The following is a 26,063-nucleotide window of genomic DNA, read 5'->3' on the forward strand; positions in this document are numbered from 1 at the left end:
TTTCGTAGACCTTCTTCACAAAACTCATCCAATGAACAGGACCGTTTTACCTAAAATCAATATATAAATGAGAAAAAATAACCATGAATAGTTAAAAAATAACTTTAACCTCCCAGTTCTGTCTTTCCACTACATAATTATTGACAACAGAAAGTAATTTCTATATCGCACTTGATGCAGAATCAAGTCTCCACATTAAAAAAAAAAAAAAGGCTAAAGAGAATAATCCAAAGACACAGACATTTGAGATGAAAGAAAAATGAAATATATGTAGAACCACCTAAGGAGCTGAAGGGAAAAGCAGGAGCTGTATTCAATAAAAAAAGGAATATATACGATCAAAAAAAACCCCCCAAAAAAACAAAAACAAAAAACCGAAACCAAAAACCCAACAAACCTAACAAAAACACTTGACCACTCACAAGCAGATATATTGATCATTAATATAAATGACTTGATGCCTTAACATACTGGATTTTATCAGTGTGTCATAACACAATCACATTTGCAATTAACACTCAAAACTAAAAAATAATTCCCACTCTCATTTAAGTGGTGAACGTACAGTTCAAGTGTGTTCGTGTTCCATTGTCTATGTTCAACAGATCCTTTTTACTGGCTTTTAAATAACAAACAGCATAGCAAATCATGCATATTACAGGAGCGAACATAAAAGTGTTTTATATCAACATCCCAGGTATGTGGGAGTTGCACAATGAAGAAGTGTAAAGACTCTGAGCACAATCCAGTACAATAAGAAATGCTCTTTGAAGGGCATTTTGTAACACGCACGGATGTAAGCCAGGGTAGGAACAATCAGCTGCACAAACAAGCTGAGGTGTCAACACTAATAGAAGTCCTTCTGTGATTTCTTTTTGAAGAAACATCCTCTCAGCTACCATCAGGAAGGTCCACCACCTTCATGTGAGTGGCAATATATTGAGGAATAACAACAGAAACAAGAACTCAGCAAAACACATCTGTAGAGTCCAGAGGGATGGGACTCTCTTTCACCACCTTTGTTTACAAGATCGGGATTTGTTTACCTGGGTTTGGTATGATCACTCTGACTTTACAATAGAATACACTATATTAATTATTATTTTTATCCTATTTATATCTGAACATCTCTAGTCATAGAGCAGAATCCTACCGTACTAGGCACTAGACAAATACCAAATTAAAGCTCAGGTTTGTCCAGATTAAGGTTTCAGGCTTTTTTACAAGATAAATGCATAAATTTTCGTATGAAAAACCTACATTCAGATTGACTCGCTCTTATTTGCCTTGCTTCTTTTAGCATTGATTTTCCAGACAAAAAAATATTTCTTCGTCCTAGAAACAAAAGAAATAATTATTTATGCACATAAAGTTTACAGACTGTCATACCAGCTGTCACAACAGCTCGTTAACAGATATCACATTGAATCTGGAGACAGATGCTGAGATCTATCTAGTCAATCTCTGGTTTCTAAAAAGATTCCCCGAATATTGCCAAATATTCACCTTGACAGGTGAATGAAGTGTATAGCTAAAGCAGAGGCATCAGCTGTACCTATGAAAGAAAAGGTACATTAAGGAGACTTTAAAATTATCTTCTAAAATGTGAACACTCTGATATTCCATAATTGCTTAAATATTTCTGAGCACAACAGGCCAGTAAAAACATTCTTCAGCTACTGCATGGTTACTAGCAAGCCAGCCACAGAACAAGACCTAGCCCCCTTAGGCTTGCTTATCAGGGCTTCTGGGTAAAGCAGAGGTTGGTAGCAGGTGTCTCTTGTTGTGATGTAATTTAAGCTTGGAACTTGAAAAAATGGGCACAGATTGAAAGCAGAACCCCAGAGGCATAAATAACTCAGCACTGGCCAATTACTAATAAAGCACCACCTGAGCAGCTGGGCTTTGGTCTTAAGAAAAGCAGTCAAGCACTCAATAACCACTTGATGGTGCCTAATAAAGCACCCACTAAGCTCTTGTAGCACCTGGTCCAGTGGGAGAGACCAATTATCTAGAAACTCCATATAGCCCGTCAGACAGTAAACCCCCCAGTTTGGTGCAGGGAGGACAGCAGATGTTCACTACGGTTTCAGGTTCGCTTGGTAACGAGGTATTGAGTCCTGTCACTTCAGCCTCAGTGACTCAGGGCAGCAGTGTCTGTGCTCTGGCACCACGTGCATCAGCTCTGTCACACTGTGTGCTCACCTCTGAAGCTTGCAAACAACCAACTGCATGAATATGTAGTGACAACATCTGATAATAAGGAAGAACTAGATATCAGCATGAAGCATGTGGTGAAAGAATGCTAGACTAGTAATGTTTTGTTTAAAAGCCTAAAACCAGCTTGATTTTTCAGTCTTTTAAACACTCCCATCACAGCGATCTTTAACTCCCTGGCACATACAAATCTACTCACTTACTAACATCAGCAGAATTCTGTGGACAATGTTAGAAAATAAGGCCATGATTATTTTAAATAATTTTCAAATGTGAGATGTGGCCTATAAAAAATGCAGTTCCAAACATGGGAATTTTTGTGATTCCTGTGTCATGCTTGATGCATGGACAAAAAACATGCATGTACAAAAGGAACAGGAGACACATGAGATCAAATCTCAAAACTGAGTGACATTCAGAAATATTCCCCAGGTGAACTTCCAAATAGAAATTGGAAATAAATAATAAAAAGTAGTAATGGTAAAATTTGGAAGCCAGTGGGCAAGAGATGGATGTTTAAGCAAGAGGTTATGTTTTTACTGATGTTTCCATAACAATCTACTAAAAGAGTGTGGCGATTTCATCAGTAAATACTTTCTTCTACTTCACACTATAAAACTTGCTCAGGTGCATTCTCTCTGAGGTCAACTGTACTAGCTATGTCACACATTCTCTGCAACACGAAAGAGAACAAAAGAATAAACTAAGTTCTCAGAATCTAGTGCCTATGAAGATATTACTAGAGATAATGTTACTTTTTTTTCTACAGCTAAAAAAGCTAGAAGAAACAATAACAAAGCAGAGAGAAGGATTTCTTGTTCCTTTAATGTGTTAGGTATCAGGAGAAAAAAAAAAGAGTAATCTTTAAATACTGTAATTCTTAAAAACACCGGTACAAGACATAACACAGTATTAAGGAACAATTTGGTATTTTAGGATACAAAGATATTAGAAAGCTATTACTGTAATTGGTTAATTTTAATTTTCTCTTAATTTCTTACCTGAAATTGGTGAATACATTAAAATTGAGTAATTTATAATACAGTTGTCTTTCACGCAACCACTGTGATACAGGTATCATTTCTATTTCTCCCAATTTATGCTCTGCAGAAAACTAATTTAAATTAAAAAAAAACACATTATATTACTCCTTATTAAATAAATTTGACAAGTGTTATGGAATCTTCATCATCACGGAAACAAAACATACGAAATCAGATGACATCTGTGGTTGCACCATTCACAACATTTTATCTTATCTATCCATGCAGCTTGCATTTAAATTTGAATAAGTCTTTAGTTACTGAATAGTTTTATCATTGCAAATAGGAAGATGTTTCTATCATTTAAAATATATGAAATGCACACAGACACTATTTAGGAAAGTATTTAGCCGGATGTTCAATTCCGTCCTTATCAGGAAACCCCTTTAGCACATTTTAAAAATCACGTTCATTTAGGCCCATTCAATATCTTTCCTGCATAAAAATACTTACCTTGGACAAAGTATATAAAAAGGATAAATCTGAATGTAAATATTTACTGTTAGCAAGAGAAACTATGGAATATCAATTTATTTTTGTTACTGCAAGATGCAGCACCGAACAAGAGGAAAAGAGAATTAGTACTTGGAAAGATTTCCAGTACAGCCTGGGCAGCTATATCCACCTAAAGTAGTCACCTTAAAGCTTTCAGCAGCTATCTCAAAAAAAAAAAAAAAAAAAAAAAAAAACCACTTTTCTTAAATTTCTGCTGTATCTTTCAGGCAGGAAAACAGCATCTTACAAACAAATCAGTAACATATTAGGAAAGTGAACTTCCAGTCTCCCAGGGGAATGCTCATTTCTGTGTGAAAGACTACAAAAATGAGATTTGTATATTAATGTAATCTCTTTTCAAACATCAGGCTGGATCTAACTGGCCAGGAAACAGCAAATTGGAAATGGACAGATGTTACTGACATATCAGTCCCTACCTTTCACAGGAGTATAAGAGATAGCAGATCTGCTGCTAAGTACTAAGTAATTGTTTTGAATTAATCACTCTGTGTTTTAGCCAAAGCAAATGGAAGATCTTATGAGACATTTTGGAACAAATCTCTTTGTATTTGAAGACTGTACTTTGAATTTATGCACTGTAGCAAGCACTTTCAAGGCAAAGGAGTCTGGTTTTATAAAATCTTAATACCTCCACTAGTAGCAAATAAATCTTTGCAATCTTAATGCAAGTAATAGCATGAGTATCTAAGCAATGTTCGTAATTTTCTGATATTGTTGTGTATTTCATATATGCAATGAAAAGTTTAACTTCAGCATCCAGCAACAATCCAATTATGTAAATTATGCAAACGAAGCCGTTTTCACTTTTTCCATGCAAGGCTCGTGCTATACTACTGCATCAATGTTACTGATGTCAAAGAGAATAAAGGATTCAAGGATGAAGCAGAAATCCAGTTTTCACAAAGACATTTAAGAACTGCTGAAACATCATGCAATATAGAGTTAGATTCTTAAGAGGCATTATTTTTAGTCCTTTTAGGCATATCAATACTCTGTGCTCTTAGTGAGCTGGATTAGCTCTCCAATCTGACTGAAAATTAACTTGGCAAGCAAATAAATACACATACAAAATATTTTTATTCACTTTCAGCTCAATTAATGAGATGATCTAACACACCAGCAACAGAATCACCAGTGACAACAAAATGGAAAGTGCCGCTCGGAGCCGGCCACTCAGCAGCCTTACACAGCCGTAAGAGCAATCATGAAACCTCATTCTGAGGTAAAGAATAAACTTTTAAAAAATGAAATGCTGCTCAAGACTAAACAAAGATTAATCATTTCGATCAACTTCTAAGGACTTACCTACTTACAAGGTAAAGAAAAAAAGAAAAAAAGAAAAAAAGAAAGATAAGGCACAAACATTACAAATTCTATGTACAATCATCAGCAAAGATGCCCTTGTGTGAAATTCAAACACTCAGAATTATGTGCATCAACATGCCCAAAAATGTAGATAATGGATTAGCAGGGTGCTAGTTAGCAACCAAGCTAGACCTCTTCTGATGTTCCTGCCAATTCAAGCTGATCCAAGACCTAAATACAAGCCTGAACAAACTATCAGCTATATTAAGCTCAAAACCAAAAAACATTTGTCTTACAGGACCTGTAAGCACTTAAACAAATAAGGTCACATAATTATAACAGGTGTGACATGTACGTGAAAAAATAAAAAAGGTTCTTTCTGTGTAAATCTTTGGGTTCATGTTATCTGTGTTTTAAACAATATACTACTACCTTAGACACAAATGATGCTGTAACAGTCCAATATTCTTTGCTTTGTCTAGCTGTATTCACAGAGACAGCCTGCAAATCATATGGGTTATAGGCAGCTTTCAAGTTGTTCCTGTCTCTTCGAAGACAGTATATATATTCTCCACTATCTTTTAGCAGTAAAGGTTTCTATCAAAAGAGGAAGTGATTTATATGTAGATATGTAATTCATTTTTCATTATTGCAAATTATATATCTATATATTTCACTATGAGAAGAAAAATAACCAAGTACCAAAATTTTCTAATAACAAGCTCAGCAAATAACAATACTGAATTGATTGGAAAGTTATCATAAAGTTTTTCTGTCAACTCCACTCTAAATAATTATTCATCTGCTCTACCAGCAAGAAGCTAAACATTACTATTTCTTATTTGACAAAACAAGACAAAGTATCTTTGCTCTACCAGCTATTTCGCTTGTTCATGATGTACGCACAACATTTGTGGATGATAATATTCAATATAATCAATATATTTATGTGTCTGCCTGTCTCTTAGTGCACCAAACTAGTAATTGAGCACAGGAGGCTCCCTACTCCTGTACACTTCCATAGCAGTCTATTTTGGCTGCATCAGGAGCAGACCAAAATGACAAAAATCAGTGCCATACTTAGCATGTCTGCTCAGGACAGCCATCATCATAGTTATCCTAGAGGCTCTTCTATACCTTGGGTAGTACTCAAATAGCTGAGTTATGCAGAATACTAGCTACAGTTTAAGCGACTTCTCTGCATCCAGATATAGAATAAATAATTCTTGGCACCACTATTATGTTCATCTCTTTCCAGCATTATAGCATAACTCTGCCCATTGCAAAATGTAATTCAGCTTCTATTTCCTATTTTTAAGGTTTAGAATTAAATTCTGTTAACAGTCTATTCTTGGTAAATGCCTTGTTGGTTCAAGGACATAATTATCATTTGCAGAAGCAAAAATATTCAATAAATAAATATTTTAGATTTATTATCAACACTACTCCTGGAGTATAATTGTACCAAAAGTAGAAAATGGAAGGTGAAAATTACCATAAATGCAAACTTCTCATGCCTGGTCACATCAGCCTCTCCAGCTAAATAGTCACATGACGGTAACTTTGTTTCCCAACCAAGTTTGCCTCGAAGTCTCAAAATATGCTTTATAACATCATCATCAATCGGTTCTAGCATACCAAAGAGAGAGATTTTTTTTTCTTTTTTTTTCTCACAAACATACAGTCTTTAGATTCATTGCAGAAGACACACCAAATGGGTATGGAGAATTGGTGTGACTAGTATCCCGATGGAAGAAATTGAGAAGATGATTTAAATGTTCATTCTAAAAAATGCCAGGCTTTCAAGTATTCCAAATATATTTTTGAGCAAATAGGGAACAGGAGTTCAGCTGAATCATACTGAATTCAACTGCCAGTGATTTAGACCTTTGTGTATTTTACAAAGCAAAGTTGAAAACACTCACTGGAGGAAAAAAAAAAAAACAAAAAAAACACACATAACTTCTGGCTATAGGCTTTTGCCCCCCGCCCCCCCAAAAAAAAAAAAAAAAAAAAAAAAAAGCCTCTGAAGGGAAGGAGAGATTTCAGCTAAGCAAAGAGAAGTTGAAAAGAGACCAGAAATCTTTTTTTTTTTTTTTTTCTCTCTAATACAAACAAAATTCCTTTGTATATGGAAACATACTGCCCATTAAGAAATCAGACCAATTTAAACAGTCCTGTGTAGGAAAAAAAGCACTTTGGTTTAATAAAAGTCTCCACAAAGTTATGGAAAAAAAATAGAGACTTTCTAGAAAGCATAAACCAATTGTTTCCACAAGTGTTTCCACAATCTAATCTCTATTAAAACATGGATAAGGTAAAAGGCTTGTTACAAAAAGAGATTTGAACACACTTGCAGCATCAGTCCCTCCAAGTTTTCAAATTCAATGAATGACAGATATTTTTAATGGAGAAATGGTGAGCATTTCCCCACACTCACTCCAGAATAAAAGTGGGAAAATGTAATTGTTCTTTAAGAATCATCTCTCTTATTAAAAAAAAAATACTGTAATTAGTCATAGACAGCCTTAAAATACAAATTCAAGTGCTATATGAAAGTGTATTAAGCTCTGGTCTAGTATTGGTTATTAAAAAAAAAAAAAAAAAAGAGCCAAAGCTAGACATAGAGGAACAAGTTTGTCTTCAAAATAGGTTTAAAGTGACAGCACGCTCTAATTTAGAACTGTATCACAATTATTTTTCTCTCTACAGTTACCCTAAGGGGAGACAGCATGAGGACAGAGAGCAGCAGTTGTGTGTATTCCCACTGTATCAAGGTAAAGTTGAAGTAAATACATTGGCTTTATGGTATAACTAAGGGCATAGTCTGGCTCTCCGATAGTAAGACTCACAAACCTGTCCTGTCGTAGGAGGGAGCTCTTTTCCTCACAGACTTATTAGATAATCTCTCAACTTTTGGTTGCTCACGAATCTTTTTACGGCAACTTGGTTCCAAAACAGCTGTTTGAATTTCAGTCCTAATAGTATCTGAAATAGATGCATTAATATACATATATATAAATAGACCAGTACGCCCAATCATGTTCTAATATAAACATACAAGTTAACAGCATTTCTGCAACTTCTGGATCTCAAAATGTATTCTGATTGAGAGAGATGATGATGTGGGGAAAGAGAATCCTCTTTTTCCTTTTTTTGTTGATAATACGTTAAAACTTATATTCAGATCATATACTGACAGAACCTCAATAAGAAATGTTATACTTGTTTCCAGTGTATCCTGGGAGGTAGGGAAGAAAGCATTCACCTTCATTTTTAGTCCTTGCTTTAGGGAGAAGTTTTAGAGTTTTTTTAGGTACTAGGAAATCTTTGGATCCACTCAAGAAAGCAGTGTTTTAAAATTCTTTTCAGACTCCTGATAGTTGACTTTTGGTTACATCTCCACTATTCCTTTTTTTTTTTTTTTTTTCCTGCAGATGTGAAGTCCTTTAGGATTCTTTTTGCACACACACCACCTGCAAATAGTAGCATTCATGCTCCTTGTGATGCACAAGGAACAGCTCTTCTTTTACAGAGCTGGACAGAATTGATGCTCATGCTACCTCTGCCCACTATAAAATTATACATCTCACCTACTTTTAGAAGCCTACCTAGGCAGTGTTATTTTCAATAGCAACCAAACAAACCTGAAGTAAACAATTAGACCACATTTGAAGTTAAAAACTGGAATGTTTGTGACTTCGTGGTATTCTTTCTTTGGAATGTCCTAGAGGACATGGAGCAAAGGAGGGAAGGAAGCCCACATATAATTCTTATTAAGAATCCTTACAATGATGAGCAAATAAAGTCATACTTATTTATTATTACTCCCCTTTCTGTCATTTTATGTACTTTACCATATACAGTAGAAGGTAGTGACGTGTCACAAGAATTCTGAGCTCCTTTGCTAGCAGATGTTGCAGAAAGTGCTGTTTTCCAATCCTCATTCTGTGACATTACAGATACCACTTGTGTTAAGTTCCTATTTAGATTTGTTGTCTCATGCTCTGACACTCTAGCAGGCTGACGAAGAGATTCTTCCTTTCCCTCTTCATGCTTTCTTGAGAGTCTGTAATTAACAATGTGTTCTTTTAGGAAAAACAATTGAAGATTCAGTCAGACCAGCAAAATAGAAAAATCATCTGTGATTTGTATCATGGTTTGCATTTATGATTAAGATACAGCTGGCATGGAATGAAAAAATTATTCACTATGAATAAAATACACAGTGGGGTGAGGAAGGAGATTGAGATCAAAATAAAATTAAAGTCCTACTCCTTCAACTTGAACACTATGAGTATTAAAAAAGCACTATTACATAAAACCCAATCATTACTTTAATTTTTCTCAAAGGTAAGAGAGCTTTAAGATTAAACTATAAATTTTAACTGTGGGAAAGAAACCGAAGAAAAAAATTGCAAAAAACTGCACTATCATTTTTTTCTCATTAATGTCAAGAACATTGTTTTTACTGTAAGAGCAGAAATGAAAGTGTAAATTGCATTTTAGAAATTTCTTTTTTCCTAGAAAATAAAGAATCCTAGAAATCCTTTCAATCTGAATGCATCATATGCACTTACCGAAAATAATAACTAAAACTGATTTTAATTGACTTCATTTCTACTTTGTATTACATTAGGTTTTTCAAGTCCATTGTTAGATTTGTAAACTAATATGAAAACTACCTCCAAATTAAATTAGTACAATATGAATGTGAAATAATTCAAGGTTAAGTTGGACAGCCCACCCCCCAAGTCTGCTTTATATCAGCCTTTATGAAAACATAAGGAAAATAACTGTGAGTAGTTAACATACAAAAACAGGAGATAGGATAGTCAGCTTCTATCTCCTACACCAAGACCAGATTCTCACATATCCTGGGGCTGACTTAGCCTCTGCATGCACTAAAGCGTGCACAGTTCAGGTATGTTTTCATCTGTGAAGCTTCAGCTATTTTCATTTTTCAAGATTAAATGAAAAAAAAAAAACATAAAGGAAATAATGATTCCATTAAAAAATTGCTTTCATTTAATTAGTCGTATCTTCAGTCACAGTGAAAATAACACACACACACCCACACACACACACCCACACACACCAACAATAACAAAAAACAATGGTGACAAAAAGAATTAAGATACCCATGTAAGATACCTATGCTAGACTCCATACATATGGAGTTCATACATACCTATACTCCTGGTCCAACTTAATTGGGAATATGCTGCAAAATACTCAGGCCATTTAATTGAAACTTAAAAGGCTAATTCAAGTCTGCTCAAGATTACACTAATGTGGCAAGGGCATCAAAGAACAATCAGTGGCTGAAATTGTGTGGAACTCACATGCCAGGTATTAAAAGGGTTTTGCCCAAACTTGTTTGAATCAGAAGTATGATTTCACTAAATTCTACTCCTTTCACAATGACTTCACTAGCACTTCTCTGGGTTTTCAGTGACACAAACAAGATGAGACTCTATTGCCATGGGCCAAAATTATAAAGTTCATCCTGGAGTGTTAATGCAGCCTTCACAGAGAAGCAGTCAAGCTGTTTCCAATTTTAAGTTGCAATGAGAAGTGAAACAAAAAGATATTACAAAGAAAGACTTTACATATTGACATCCAAAACACATCCCTTACTCTTTTTTTGCTGCTTTGTGTTTCCTCTCTGTACTTCCTCTGTAAACTGCTGTGCGGAGAATAGAGTATTTCTTCTCTAACGAGGGTGACTGAGGACAAAGAGCACAGAAATACATTAATTTTAATAACTACTGAGTGGGTGATCATATATTATATTCTGAAATCAATGAAGAAATTTGAGAACTATGGAAAATGTTTTCAAAAACACCAACTGATAGCTTAGCTCAGCTTTCATTGTAGCATTTTTCTTGGTTATTTTATATGTATGAAATTTTGCTTGTAAAAAGCATCCTGACAAATGATTTAAAAACAACTGTGCTCGAAACACAATGATTAATGTCTAGTATTTGCATATGGAGTACAAAATTCTGTTCTCCTGTATCCATCAACCCAGGGCTGAAATAGTTACAAACCTTCAGAAAAAAAATCTAAATTTAGAACAACAAATTGTGTTTTTCAGGATAGTTAAGCCAATAGTGGAGCACTATTGTAGATTTAGAAAAGAATTAGGCACATACATACTTTCACATTTAACTCTAGTTAAAGATACCATACAACTGTAATAATGAAGTCAGATTTTTAGTACAAGAGAACCATAGCTAGGAGGATATCAAAAGCAATTAAAACTTTAGCACTAATTCTGGCCTTACATGCACATTCTCACCAGTTTACTGCCGTCTTTCTCACTGCCGTCAGCCGGTTCGCACACAGTATTCACCATGTGTGGAGCTTCTGTCCTCTCTGGGTCAAGCCAGAGACGAGACAATAATTTTTCTCTCAGCATTTTGTTTTGCGTGTCCATCTTGGGTAGAGATCTTTCATTCTAATCACATGAACACAATCATAGAACAACATTTGCAATGACAACTGTCTCTCCATGCTTAACGCTTGCTGAAATCTGCATGTCATTTTGGCAATCAGGTTGTGTTGGGATATGTGCTTCTGCTGTGCTGAAGCCAAAAGTTCACACAGTTTGCAAATTAAAGGCAGTTAACTGTACACTCAATGTAGCAAATTGCAATTATACTTGCTTTGACAAGTGAGTAAAACAGAACTCTAAAGACAAACATGCACTTACCGCATTAATTGTAATTTAGATAGAACAAAGTACATTTTTACTATTAAAAGTTAAAAACATTTTTAAGAATTACATACTATGCATAGTACATACTCAAAGTCTGAAAAATATATGAAAAGACTTTTTTTAAAAAAATCCTAAAACCACTCAAAAAATCCACCTAATTAACCCAATTTAAAGAGAATTGTGATTTTTTAACTCAAAGATATTATTAGATAATAAACAAGCATTTAAAATGAGGACATAGTACAAGTCTTCATTCTTGGCTTGCATGTCTAACTTGAATAACATACTAACCCAGTTCCTCTCCCCATTCCCTCATAGGAGGGGGACAGCACTATAAAAGCACAGAAATGACACTGTTCAACTTGGTGAACTGTTCAGTATCCTTGGCTGTAGCTGGAGTCTCTACCTCCCACAGTTGTACTTTGCAACAAAAAATTAATTACCAACTGCAAATATCTATCAAATTGAAATCAAAATGGGTTACTCTAGATCAGTGTCTATGAACTGACTCAACCTATACTAGCTGGCTGCATAAAGTCAGTCTGTTCTGTATTCACCGCCTGTAGATGTCACTACTCTGCACCAAAAACTATTTAGAAGAGCCAATTAAAAGCAGTTTCCTCCTCCATTGAATTGGCTTTCTTAAAAAACACATAATAGGGAAATGCAGCCTGACAGGACACACGAATCCTGCATCACCTTTTTTTCAGATGTTACTAATTTACAGCATGTATCTTACAGAATTAAAAACTCTCACTTGCCACCAAAGGGGAAAGCCATGTCCCAATGTCTGCTATCTAGAAAAGATGCTATTTACACTCCATTATAGATCTTATGAATTACTTAGCCCAAATACAAGAATTCAAATTCAAATACAAATTCAAGAAGCACTACAATAGTAGTGTGCATACTGCATTTTCAGTGATTTAAACAGAGCACACAGAAGAATAAAAACTCTTTGCCATTTTAGTTACTATTATACATAGTGTGAAGCAGATAAAACATGAACTAGCAAAGATTGTGCCTTGTAAGATGCTTAAACACTGGCTACAGTGTCTGGATTCTGACAGAATGTGGCAGCCTTGCCAGGCCGAGCAGCGGGTAAGGCAACTCACCCACAGATCCCTTGGGGCTCAGGTTTCTTCTCTTGTGACTGTAGGATCCACAGTCAGCCATCCACGCAGGACATCTTAAAATTAGGAAATGGAAGGAAGGAGGCTTGTCGCACGCCTCTGGCTGAAATCTCTTCTGGAAACTACACCATCTTCTTTAGTCATATCCACAATGGCATGAGGTTACTGTGCTCACTGGATCAAAGACCAAGTGCAAGATAGTAAAAAGCATGAAAGTAACTTAAATTTCAACAGTGCACAAGCAAGTTGTTTGCTAAATCCGGATCCTGATTACATCACAAAAACATGGAAGTTCACTCTATGAATATCTGAAAACAAAACTTTTTTTAAAACACAAATTCATTCAGGGGCTAGAAGTCACAGCTCTACTACCTTTATCCAACAAGGGTACTACCCTTTCTGTAGTATTATTTTATAAACTAAGTAGTTTTGGCAGAGAAGCACTGTGCACAAGAATCTGTATTGAGGCAGCTGCAAGCAGACGCGAGCAGCAAATTCTTCAATGCCCAACTAGATCCGAGACACCCATTCACACAGGCACTACAGTAACCCACGCGGGGTATTTATTCTCCCAGTAAATCATCTCATTGTTCACAACACCACAAAAGCTAAACTTTTCAGGGAAGCTTTGCTGCTTTGCTCTCCGGGGAAGGCTCGGCAAACCCTGCCTCTCACGCCGGGGCAGCAGAGCTTCAGGATCCGCCGTGGTGCCCCGTCCTTCCCGCGCCGGTAACCGCCGCGTCCCTGGCGCCCCTCACCGTGTGGCGCCGCGGAGGTGGCCGTTACCGCCAATGGCCACGCCCTGCCCCGCCCCCACACGGGCAACGGCCCCACGGCGACCGTTGCTCACGCTGCTGCTTGAGCCGTTGCCCCTAGCTTGCAAATACCTTATTTATATTTACAGCTTGCAATAGTTTGCTTGGTGGCACTGTTGAGTGCGTGCCATGGACGCTGCCAGAGCTGCCTGCAACTCCAGTAAAGCCTCGAGCTTCTCAGAGGCTATGGGGAGCTCGAGGAGACTCAGGTAAAGCAAAACGGTAAGATAATAACAGGCTACCACATCCTCACCAAAGTGGATTTTTTTAAACGACAGAGCTACTTAAGACTTTTTTTTTAATTTTTTTTTTTACCTAATATCTTGAAATCATTCTGCTTAAAATCTCTCAAGCCCCCGGTATATATAGGTTATATCCTCAACTTGCACTTCTTTAATCATTGTTTCATAATTAAAAGAACAGTGTTTGAGAAATTTAAGGATAGCTTATCTAAACTGCCAGATTCTTTTGGAAACCTAAAGGAAAATAAGTATGCCCAGAAGCAATTAATCCACACTTGATTTGACCATGTGTGGCTTTCCTAAAGATTTAAAGGGTGACTAATCCTTGATTTGTTAGTCTGAAATACTTGCACCCAAATAAAATATGAAATTTTGAAAGACATTAATATGAATATGGTCTGACTCAATAACAAGTGTCATATTGAGGAAACAGAATTTCATAAGATACAAAAATAATTACACACTGGCAGGAGACTTGTCTGTTTTCCCACTTACGGCCAGGAGATTTACATGCAAAGCCCCCACTGAAGTGACCTTAAGTTAATTTTGAACAGTTACAAGAGTATATAAAATCAGAATGATGGCATTTTTTCCCCCAGCTATTAATATGTATGACTTAATTTATATCTGCAGATTTTTCTGTTTATTGATATTCGTATTTTTATGAAGGATTTAAAAAGAACAGCTGCAAAGAACTCTTGACTTGCCATATTGCCATGAACTTGTCCTAGCCTATTACACTAGGACAAGTTTAGTCATTATGTCCCATTCTATATGGCTGCAAGCACAAATGTTCCCTTTGAATGCAACAGAAACAAGCAAAAAATCTTTTCCAAGTGCTACTGTTAATCTAGTAGTTAATTTGAGAAGCAGTTCAGATTATGTTTGCTGGCTGAAATAATTACATGAATCTGTTTAATGCTTGAAACCAGAAATATTCTGTGTGGCTTTGGAATTTATTTAAAGTGTTTACCTGTTTTTTGTCACATTTGATTATTTACACAGTATTTTGTAGGTTTATGGATAGTTTCTGTTTGCATGGAAATTTTGGGTCTCCTTTGTACTGAGATAAATAGCATTACTGCAGTGCTGGTTTGAGGATAATAAGCTCCTAATGAAATAAAACAAATTAAAATGAACACACACTGACATAATTCAGTTTGCTAAAGCAAGCAGTGTACTATGTTAAGGATATGAACAAGTGCTTCTAAAACAATTTGGACCATAAAACATAATAATACGCATCCAAGGGCACTCAGGCCACTCCATCTAATCCATAAATTCACATAATATCTTAAAAAAAATAATAGTGCAATCACAGGGTGTAATTGAAAATACCAGAACACGCTAGTTAGAAATATATTCTACCTAAAAACTACAGATTTTCACTGAGTTATTTGTATTGCAGTCATGCAAAGGAACCCTTGTAATGGATTCCTTGTAGGTCCCACCTTAAATTGGCCTTGAGAGAGAAGAACCAGATGTTAATCATACAGGAGCTGGCAAACAAATGAGAGTACACAGTGATCCACAACTCACACCAAGGTTTAAATAATAAGTAACACATGATAACAGATTAAGAGCTTGTAAAAACAGAAATCATACTTTCCTGGATCTTTCTGGGATACAAAGCTCAAGTTTATTAGAAAAGTTTTCTCTGAAGAGAAAAAAAAAATGAAGGTGCCCAGTCAATGTTAGTACTGTCTGAACTTAGGCAATTTTAGTCAAGTCAGAGATTTAAACTATAACACTGATATGCCTTAGTTAAATTAGAATTTAATTTAGAATGTTGGAGAAGATACCAAAGACAAGATACCAGGGAAAGCCAGGAATCACTCTCCAGTTCTCAGTCCCTGAGCTGCAGAGACAAGGGCACATAAAAAGGAAGCAAAATATTATATTAAGTCATAATGAAAAAGTTAATAGTATTTCTCTTTTTTATGTAAACAATTAAGCAGAAACATTATGAGAAGTATTTAATTGTCTAAGCTGGAAGATGACTCTGTTAACAATCTTTCACAACTCCCTAAATGATTATGGCCCAGCTAGTATGTAATATAATTCACAGCAAAAATTAAAAAGGCGATCTATTTAAAAGAGGAACATTTGTAATTTAGTCATGCTGCATAAAAAAGTTGTAGCTGATTTATCTAAACAAATATTTAAATTGAACCAAGAATATTCTCACAGACAGATTACACCAATTTAACTATATAAAATGTAAGCTGATGCAAGTTGCTCACATATTCTGTGATTCTTCTATTGAGCTGAGTTCTATTAAATTATTGGCAATTCCTACATCAATGCAATCCTACATTAAACTTGCTACGAGTCATCTCTCAGTCATATCTTTGAGTTCCACATCACTGGCATTTTTTATTTCTATGCCCAGTTTGACAGAAGCTATGAAATAAACTTAGTGGTGTGGGTCAACCTGGGTCCCCATGTCGGATTTCAAGTCCCTATTCCCACAGCTGGTGATAGCAAAATGATGCAGAGGGCAGAGGCACAGAACTTTTATCAAGAGAAAAAGACAACATACCTAGACTTGTTCTTAAAAAGCAGCTAGGCTGTTTTAGGATAGATTTTCCCAGAAGTCTGAGGAAGACATACAGCACGGAAAATTTTACCCAAGAAGTAAAAAGGTACTTAAATTATTAACCAGCACAGAGGCTCACAATCTGTTGTTATAAGAAACCTTCAGAATAAGTTATACTACTACCTAGTCCATAACAAATTAATCCATTTTAATACTACTATCTTTTTCTATCATTTGTGCATGAGATTCCCAGGAAGGTTAGTATGTGTGTTTTTCCTTGCAAATAAAACGAATAAGATTTTTGACCTTTCCAGACACTTCATAACAAATGGCCTTAACAATAGGCCTTGTTTCCATCTGAAATAAATATCTTACGGCTGACATGAAGTTGTAAGTTGTCTTCTGTGGGAGGACGTGTGCACATGAGAGCCTCTCAGAGCAGTCAGTGGCAAGTACCAAAACATGAGACCAGTCAACACATCAGGAAGGGCAGAAAAATGCTGCAAGCACTGCTGAAGTGATCCCCATTAGAGGGCGACTGTCAATGTCCTGTTGTGTGCAAAGGACTGAGGACTACCCCAGGCTCCCTAGAGTTGTCTAGAGTAACCTGGAAGTTATGTGAGGAATGACAACACCCAAACAGCAACAGGATCAGCGCCAGCTATCCTTCCTGCCAGCATAGCAGCTTTTCAGTAAGAAGTGTTTGCGCCCACAAAACATTCATTGAGCTGCTTGAGCTGCTCTTGCAAAGCTCACTGGTGCAGCTGGGTACCCTTTGTTGGGGAGTTTGAAAAATCCTCTGGCTTTGCGTTCCACGTTGGCAGAGAGCAGGAATTGGGTTCAGGTTCTTGGCCCAGCTCATGCTCCTCAAAAGCCAATGTAACAACATCAGCATATGGAACAGGGCAAGGCAGAGTGTACATTGATTTTCAGCAAAAGCTGCTGGAAAAGAGTGTTTCCCTGCAGCCTCTGAGGCCCTGCTGGCCACAATTGAGTGTGTCCCTTTCCTGCATAACTCCCTCTATTTATCTTCGAAGCAAGCCTCATCTTCAAAAGCAAAATGTGCTGCCTAAAAATGGGCCTATCCATACTTGTAGAATAGGAGGTTGCATAAAACTGTAATACATTTCAATTCATGAGCTCAGTGGATTCCCAAATGAATTCCTTTCCTTACTTTGTCCCTGGCATTGACTTCAGTTAAACATTTTCAGCGTGTTTTATCAGACCTTTAAACAGCTGATGTCAACTTTAGTGTCAATAGAAGTGTACATTGAATACTACCTATTTTACACATCTAATCATTCATATTAACCATGTGCTACTTTGCATACATTATCAAAAGTGAGTGAGACATTATCAAGAGTGAGTGAGTAACCTGTAGTACACCGTACATCTCAGGATACATAGGCTAAGGCATGTGATTCAGCAAATCACATTCTCGTTTTACAGATGCTTTTAAAATATATTTTTGTGCAATATCTTGTTTCAGCATCTCAAGAATTAATAACACCTTTCAAAGGTGTCAGTGGCCACAGGCTATAGAGCAGTTACAGCAAACCGGGACGTTGGGACTTTTCTAAAAGCTCTTGCATGCAAAATGCAACCTCTCCAAAAGTGAGGACTGTGCTCCAAACACTGAATAATTCAAAAGACTGACTTCTGAGAATAATTGTGTGGACAACAGATTATAATTAATTGAAGTATAGACCTATACATTTATAAACCATGATGCAAATATTGCACTTCATAAAAAACAGTAAGGAGAGAGAAAGGGGTAAGAGGGAAAGGTGAATTCACCACTGAAGAATCCACATGTGGAATAACCTTACTTTTCCCAGCAGCTACTACTCTTTCTTCACTGGCGACCAAATTATCTGAGAGTGTCCTTCACTTTAAGATGCATTCCAGGAACCAGCCTGAGAACCTGTACAAAGCCTGAACACCCTCTTCATCCAGGTGAACTTACCTTTTTTTGTACTAGAATTCTGACTTCGTAAATACCACCACTAGCATTCCCTGATACCACAGCAATATTTTTTCAGGGATCATTGTGTAGCCAGATCTCACAATTAATATTTATTTAGACTTCATGCTGAGAAAGCACATGAATTTCAAGAGGAACAAAAAAGGTAAAAAAAAAAAAAAAGGATAATATATTTAAAATGTAAAACCAAAGTAAAGATATGATACAAAAAAAGTAATAATGTGTTGTAGATCATAATGTACAACAAGTTTAAAAGAGCATAAACAGCCTGCATGACAATTGCAAATCAGTCTGCTTCTGATAAAAGATCATTACTGCCCCTATCAAATTACTCTGCGCTCTTGTCTGTATGAATGAAACAATATTATTTTATTAATGCTGTAGTCATATTTTACTGATTTCAGTGTGAAACTGATTTATGGTTTCTTTCAGCTGGCAAGTATGAACAGCATGGGAAAGGCTATTGGAGTTGGCTGTAATTGTCCACCTTATGGTCAGCTCAGCAGACCGTCCATCTCCTGCCGGGAGCTGGAACCCAGCCTAAACATTATAAAGAGGTATGGCAACAATTATCATTTACTGCAGCAACTCTTCCAAAAAAAAAAAAAAAGCCCTTACAATTTTCAAACAAATGTCACTTATCCTCATATTAAAATTTTCACCTTATGAGAGCTGACATTTTGCCCTAAGTTTTAAATGCAGAAACTCTAATTCTTTTAAAATAAACTGACAGGGCTCCTGATGACCTTGCCTTCTGCAGGATTTGTTGTGTCTTCTTCACCAAAGGTACAAGCACCAATATGTGCCTGCTCTGCAGATTCAGCTGAATATCTAAAGTTCTGCAGGACAAGTCTGGAAAAAAATAAAGACGACTCTCCAAACAGTATTAAAAAAGAGAAAGATTAATTTTAACTTTTTCAAAAAGCACAGCTCTCACAGTATTCTACTAACTCAAGCTAATGGTTTTAGACTCAGCTGGTAAGTCTTATGCTTTAATTTTTGATAAATCCAGGAAGGAGGAAAACAATATGCACAACAAATAGGCAGCTAGGTGCCTGGTACAGCTTCTGCTCTTCAATTTTAAGGAACACATGTGATCCATGCAACTGAATTTTTTCGGAGAAATCATTTTCTCCACTATATGTTAAGCTAATCCACATTTTACAATGGTTAACATTATTCCCTCTGGGAAAAATTTTAAAAGCAGAAAATATGGCTGACTAACTACTAATGTAAACAGCTTTCATTCCATAAAACTCCAAGAGTTACTGAAAGAACAAACCAATGAAGAATATAATTGTTAAAAAGGAGAAATTGAATACATTGTTTGCCAAAGATTTTGTTTTGAGAATTCAGCATTATTGCTGAATGTTGCTCCTATTGGTGGTCATATAGATGTTTGCATATAGCCTTCAACTCCTCCAGTTAGCCATTAACTGTCAGAAAATGCCCTCTACCATCTGTCATTACAAGTTATTAATAAACTAGATGGAACACCGACAAAGGATTTGGGCAATCAGATGAGTAAATGCCTTGTGCCTTATTTAGAAGTATTAAATACTAATTAAAAATGTCATCTATTAATACATAAACACAAATGCATACACAGAGTTTTCTCTCATTTCTATTACAAGAATGCTGAAAAAATATTAGGCTGACAAAGATATATAGCACTGATTATTCATGCCCGTGAGTGTTCTTATACCTCTGGACTAGAAATTCAAGCCTAAAAGTGGCATCATGAATAATTTTTATATTCGTTCAGTAAACTGTGTATTCGCAACACTGTGAAAACATTCCTGGTGCTGAAGGAGACCATCTGCAGGAAAAGGGAATAATCTAATGGAAAACTAGGTTGTTTGGTATTTACAAGAACAATGATAATGCTGTATTATAGTAACATAATGGATTACCTAAAGAAAGATTTTTTTCTATTGTGCATCCAGTGAAAATAAACTGATATAGCTGTACATGCAACTCCAATAAAGTGATTTGAATTCCCTAAGGAAAGAAACTATCTCACTACAGAGATTTATCTGAAAATGTCACATAAACTTCTACAAGCTACCCATCCAAACTGAGCCAAAATTACCAAAATGAAATTCCTCTGAGAATCACATATATGCACACTTGGTAAGCAGAGCATTTTGTACTTGGAAAAAAAAAGTCCGAGGCCAGTGTTGTACTTCCGTTAACTTCCGTCAGATTAAGGCATCATCAAACTTCAACAGTCACTAGAAGACCATTAGATACCATTGTCTTCTGAGCACAGCTCGCATCTTTTAACATGAAAACTTAAATGCAGAGACACGCATGTTGTTAGCATCTATTCAGAAATGAATAGAAAGCAGCTTGAGTCTTGAGGTCAGCAAAGCAGTGAAGAGAACCACTGACCATTTGGTACATGAAATAATTGTGCTAATACAAGCGTCTCTGCCCGTGCCCAGCCTACTCTACATATTTTCAAAAATAGAAGCAAATTCCAACTGAGCAGAATGAACACATGTTTAAAAGTACGTTTGTGTTTGAACCAGGCATATTCCTAAGGTCTTACTAAAGTTTATGTTCATAGGGATGAAACTGTCAACAAAATAAACTCCACAAATCATTCTTGATCAGAAATCTGACAGACTGAAGGAGTTCATGATTTTATTTCCTAAAAAATCAACAGTCACAAAGATGGTATTTTGTTATCTAACAATCAGAGGTGGTCTCAAGTTTAATTCCTAGACTGACCCCTCTCCCTTTCCCTAGGTGTCTCTTCATGCCATGAGCACCCACCCTAACGTGCTCCAGGCCATGGTCTGCAGTGGGGGTTCCTCTCTGACAGCACATTTAAGGATATCATTCATGTATGATTTCAAAAACTAATTTCCCTATAAGATGTTCCCAAGGTTTCCTGCTTTATGGTGTATGTCTGCACTTACATCTAAGCAAATGGCTCTGATCACATTCCAGGATGCCACCGAACAGATGAATATCAGCCTGTTCCACGTCCTAAATGTGATTTGCCCTTTGTCACCAAGCTGTCCCTAAAATGAGCTATCATGTAATTACCTCTGCACATGGATTCCCTGCATATCTTACTACTCTCCACAAAGGACAATATAGAAAGCACTGTCATTACCATCAACTTAAGCTTTCCTTTGCTCATTTTTTTTTAGATGATATTGGCTGTTTTGTAAGCATGAATCAGAAAGCTGCAGTGTGCACTGCTTGGTCCATATACAAGGCAGATTCCTACTGTACTGTAAGAGAACCGAACAGTATATAGAGATGCTAAGCACCATTTCCTCAAACACACCAACCCAACCCTCATGCCCAGAAGAACCTACATCTCTGCAGAAGTTCCTGTGTAAAAGCACTATCATTCAGCTGGTATGAAACTAGAGTTCCAGGAATAAACTCGAGTCGATCATAAAGCCCTCCATGTACTCCTCCAAAATAACTGTGTTTATGGGAGTCTTGAGATGGTCTAATTGCAGCCCAGCTTAGTTTTTTTATTTATCTACTTGCCTCAGCACTGCTTCCCCTCATCCCACTGGTCAGTGTACATGAGGTAAAGGAGAGCTCACCTTAAGGCAGCCAGGAGATACCAAAAACCGGCCTTCTCTCATGCAAATAGTCTCTCACACACTGGCTGCACACAGCCCGCCACACAAGCTACCCCAGGCAGAAGTGCTTGTGCACACAGACAGCAGCAGGGGCTTCCTCCTGTTCCCACCCTAGCTCGTCAGGATGAAGATCTCTAGTGGGAAGTATATGCATGTATAGACAACATGCAGGAACTGTGGTTGAGGCTTCCTATAGAAGTTTCACTGGAATGTAGTTATTTTGCTGTAGAAATGTTGCATATATTGTCACTACTAGTTAGAGATTTAAAGGGCTTCATCATTTGAAACGATATGGCAGACAAAGAAAGGGATGTTAAATAGCAAGAAGTCATCTTGCCACTTCCAGGAATGAATGACAGACCAGTTTTGCTGGAAAGCCCCTGGAATTGATTGTGACAACGTGACCAGGGTCCCACTTCTCTCATCATTTCTCATTTCAGAGAAACAGATTTCTAAACTTAATTTTCCTTGCTGATTTTTTTTTTTTTTGATACATCATGTCTGGGTCATCTTAGTAATTACACTGGGCACTTCTAAAATAAACTGAATCCTGCACTGCTGAGCACGATTCCAGATTTGCTGGTCTAAATAAGAATTGCCAACTCGCACAACTTTAATGCTGAAGTACCTCGGCAGCACCTGTGTGCAAAGCAACTGGGACGTCCTGCCTAGGCTGCTGCGCTTCCAAGCCAATTCAGAGGACAGACTGTTTCGTCACATGCAATGAAGTCACTGCTTTCCTGCCAGGCCTGCACAGGCACATTGAGACATTTGCAGCATTCATTTCCTAGCAGCCAGCAAGAGGAAAGCTTTGTCACATCAAGTCGCTCTGTCCTTCATGCGCCGCCTCTCTCTGCTGTTCACCTTCACGTATGCGCTACGTCAAACAGGGTGGGAATACACAGACATGCTGTGTGTCATCCTAATGCTCTGAAAATGAATCCAGGCTGACTGTTCTCTGTGTTCGGAGCACAAGGAGCCAGTGCTGTTGTGCTGCAGAACAACTCGCTCGTGTGCGCGACCACTACAGGCAGCAGCGCTGTACGCATGGGGCGGTCCCACAAGTGATATTCAGACCACGTACCTGGAGAGCCAAAAGGAAATGCTCCGGGTAGCTCAAAGCTAGGACAGGCCTGGGTCAATGTGAAATTAGTCCTCCCTCACTTTGCCTCAGTACTGAAATTCCTTCCATTTTGATATTTTAAGAGCATGCTGCTCTCAGCACTTTTACTTCCTTCTAATCATAGAGCACAGGCCCTGAATTTCTACCTCTATCATCAACTCTCTTTCCCATTCAGAGAGATGACAAGAAGACCAAACAAATACTTATGGGATATACTCAGGGATTGTGGCAATTAGCAACCAGAACAGCAGCTCCTGGTACCTCCTTGCCAGGCAGTACTCATATGTCCTTCCTGTGTAATTTTGCATGTCAAGAAACAAGCATTAGCCTGTTGCAGCGGTATTAGTTTGTGTACAGATGGGCCATCCACAGAAGCACTTGGAACAAGGAGTTTCTATCGGGAACAAGGAGTTTCTATCCAGTCTCCCTTTCACACAACTGTTACTCTCTCTACAGATCTCATTTACAGAACCAGCAGAGCTGCATTGAAATATGCAGTCAACAGATCAGAAACCAAAAATAAATTTATTTTGTGGTGCATATTTCCTAATAAATATTTCCTAATTAATAATAAAAAACCTAATTCTTAACTTTTTTGAACATACTTCCTTTGATTTGATTTACACTATAATAAAGCTGTCATGTTCTTGCAGCATTTAAAAGGATTTCTTTTCCATCCTCTTCCTGAAAGTGTCATCACTCAATCTGGAATATGAAGTGCAGCATCTGCAATAGTATTCACTGTGTGCATTGATCACAGCATTGATTTGTTGCCTCAAGTGTTCTTACTATTTGAGAGATGTGGATTAAACTCCATGGCAACATAGAGCTTAATAATGACAGGGCAGTAAGTGATGAAAAAAAAAAGGAAGAAAAAACATGTCCTTTATGACCACAAATCTACATTAAAAATAACTTTACTGTAACAGCAAGTAGTTAACTATGTGACAAGCCGCATTTTATCAAAATGTTCTATTGCTCTTAAAGTCTCTCAGAGAGGATGGTTTAAAATGTTTTTTCTCCTTTAAAAAAATTGCTTTGACCACTACAAATGCCTTTCAAATCATTAACTATCAAAAAAGACTTTATGGTCAAGTGATAACTTCGCTTACTGCCTCCATTACCTGATGCTCAATCCAAAGAATGTTAAATGTCATCACTTAACGGGACGAATGACCTGAATCCCAAGTCCCCATAGTCCACAAATGGGCAGTAAACATCTACTCAGTAAGGCAGAATTAAAATAGGCATTAAAATGTGTAGGGACTTATTCTGAAGTTTAGTCTGTTTGAGCTCCATGTCTCTGTCTCCCAGGATCTCCAGCTATAAAACAAGGATAACAGATAATTTAAAGTAGCTGCTGGAGTGATCTGCAGGGATCCTGCTGTTTGCTTGACTGACTCCTACTGCAAGACAAGCCAGCACTGCTCTGGTGTTGCATGTTCATTAGATATTGATGCATGTTTGAAGTACTCCAGATTCTTAGAGCAATGTGCACTATGTGAGCAAGATGTTATTAGTGAGTTATCTATTGCTGTATTCTATGAAAATAATAATGTGGCTGAAGTATAAAGAAATAGGTGTTACACCTCAAATATAGTCTCCAAAAATACTATTTTACTGTCTTTTCAGCTTCAAAATCAGTTATATGGAGAGCAGTTGAATGACTTTAATCTCAAATAGTCAAACTGTAGGATGGCAGGGGACACATAATTTTATGTCACTCAAACATCCACTAGTCACTGGTGGTATGTAGAGATAAGCTACAAAAATACATATATTTTTATTCCAGCCCAGAACAATATTGCTTGGTGTCTGCCCAGAGAAACCAGGGAGGAAGCAGGCCCTTAGAGAACCCTTCTGGCATCTGCTGCCAGCCACATTTTAAAATGCACTCCCTCATGGTCATTGATGCACACTTGGATTAAACTTGCCCTGTTATGGTCCACAGGCACTGGAGCCAAGCTGATATCCTGAGTCCCTCTCCAGTGCTATTTTTCTAAGAAAATTCCCTAAACCCTTAGGCAGCAGAATCTTTAAACATATGAAGCTTTTAACCAGTTCAGCCGACATCAGACACCATGGTGGGAAGGGGAGTGCACAAAGCAGAGAAACTCTGAGCTGGGAACTTCGCTTGGCTTCCACACCAAACAGACAGTAAGCTCGAACACACAAATGGAACGCTCTTACCTCTGTCTAAACTTCCCACACTACTTCCATTGAAAATGAGCCAGAAAACAGTAAACACTTGAATCAGTTAATCAAATGTAAAATAAATGTAAATAAAGTATAACACTAGCTTTCCTGTTCACTGGTAAAAGAACAGTTTCACAGACATCCACAACTCTTCCCTACTGTTTCTATGGCATTTTAATGGCTCTTTCCTCAACAGTTTTGTTTCTGAGCAATGGGAGAGCGTAAAGATGTGAACACTTCACTTCTGTACTGAGGTCAGATGCAATATCACCAGTTTGAAACAAGCCACAAGGTATTTCTTGGCAGCAGTAAAAGCAGCAGGGAATGTGGCCTGTCCCTTGGCTGCATAAACCTAGTCAACAATTGAAGAGAACAACAAAAGTAGAGAAAACATGTTCAAGAACAGCATATTTTTCAAATTTTTAAAAATAAACTGTTGTTTTTTTAATCCTCACTCCCTTGTCTGTACAGAGTATTTGTAAGTCTTTTCAAAGGACTAGAATGAATATGGACATTAGAAAAGCAAATTAGAACTTTGATGGAATGTTCTCAAATTACAAATAACCCAGTGAGGAGTTTGGTCTCACTGTGAACCCAAAGTTTTCTGAGAGA

General features: G+C 37.1%; 1 protein-coding gene across 1 annotated transcript; it reads right to left on the reverse strand.

The window, feature by feature from the left end:
* Positions 1-1,239: 1,239 nt before the first annotated feature.
* DNAH14 (dynein axonemal heavy chain 14) lies at positions 1,240-11,538 on the reverse strand. The gene is made up of 8 exons (XM_088526003.1): positions 11,386-11,538; positions 10,722-10,810; positions 8,939-9,150; positions 7,938-8,069; positions 6,577-6,710; positions 5,514-5,678; positions 3,219-3,331; positions 1,240-1,335 (listed from the first exon to the last, which is right to left on the reverse strand). The coding sequence occupies exons 1-8, from the start codon at positions 11,521-11,523 to the stop codon at positions 1,263-1,265; spliced, it is 1,056 nt and encodes a 351-aa protein (XP_088382129.1). The 5' UTR covers positions 11,524-11,538; the 3' UTR covers positions 1,240-1,262.
* Between the last annotated feature and the right edge of the window lie 14,525 nt (positions 11,539-26,063).

This window comes from Tinamus guttatus, unplaced genomic scaffold (assembly GCF_059628265.1).
Source record: "Tinamus guttatus ecotype Peru unplaced genomic scaffold, ASM5962826v1 Tinamus_guttatus_pri_ptg000241l, whole genome shotgun sequence".
Lineage (NCBI taxonomy): Eukaryota > Metazoa > Chordata > Aves > Tinamiformes > Tinamidae > Tinamus > Tinamus guttatus.

What these genes read in the sequence shown, in the direction of transcription:
- DNAH14 (XM_088526003.1), bottom strand. Translation starts at nt 11,523, where the DNA reads ATGGACACGCAAAACAAAATGCTGAGAGAAAAATTATTGTCTCGTCTC. An exon ending in AGAAAGACGGCAGTAAACTG is followed by an intron (nt 10,811 to 11,385) that starts GTGAGAATGTGC and finishes CTTTGTCCTCAG; the next exon opens with TCACCCTCGTTAGAGAAGAA. An exon ending in AATGTATTCACCAATTTCAG is followed by an intron (nt 1,336 to 3,218) that starts GTAAGAAATTAA and finishes TTTTGTTTCTAG; the next exon opens with GACGAAGAAATATTTTTTTG.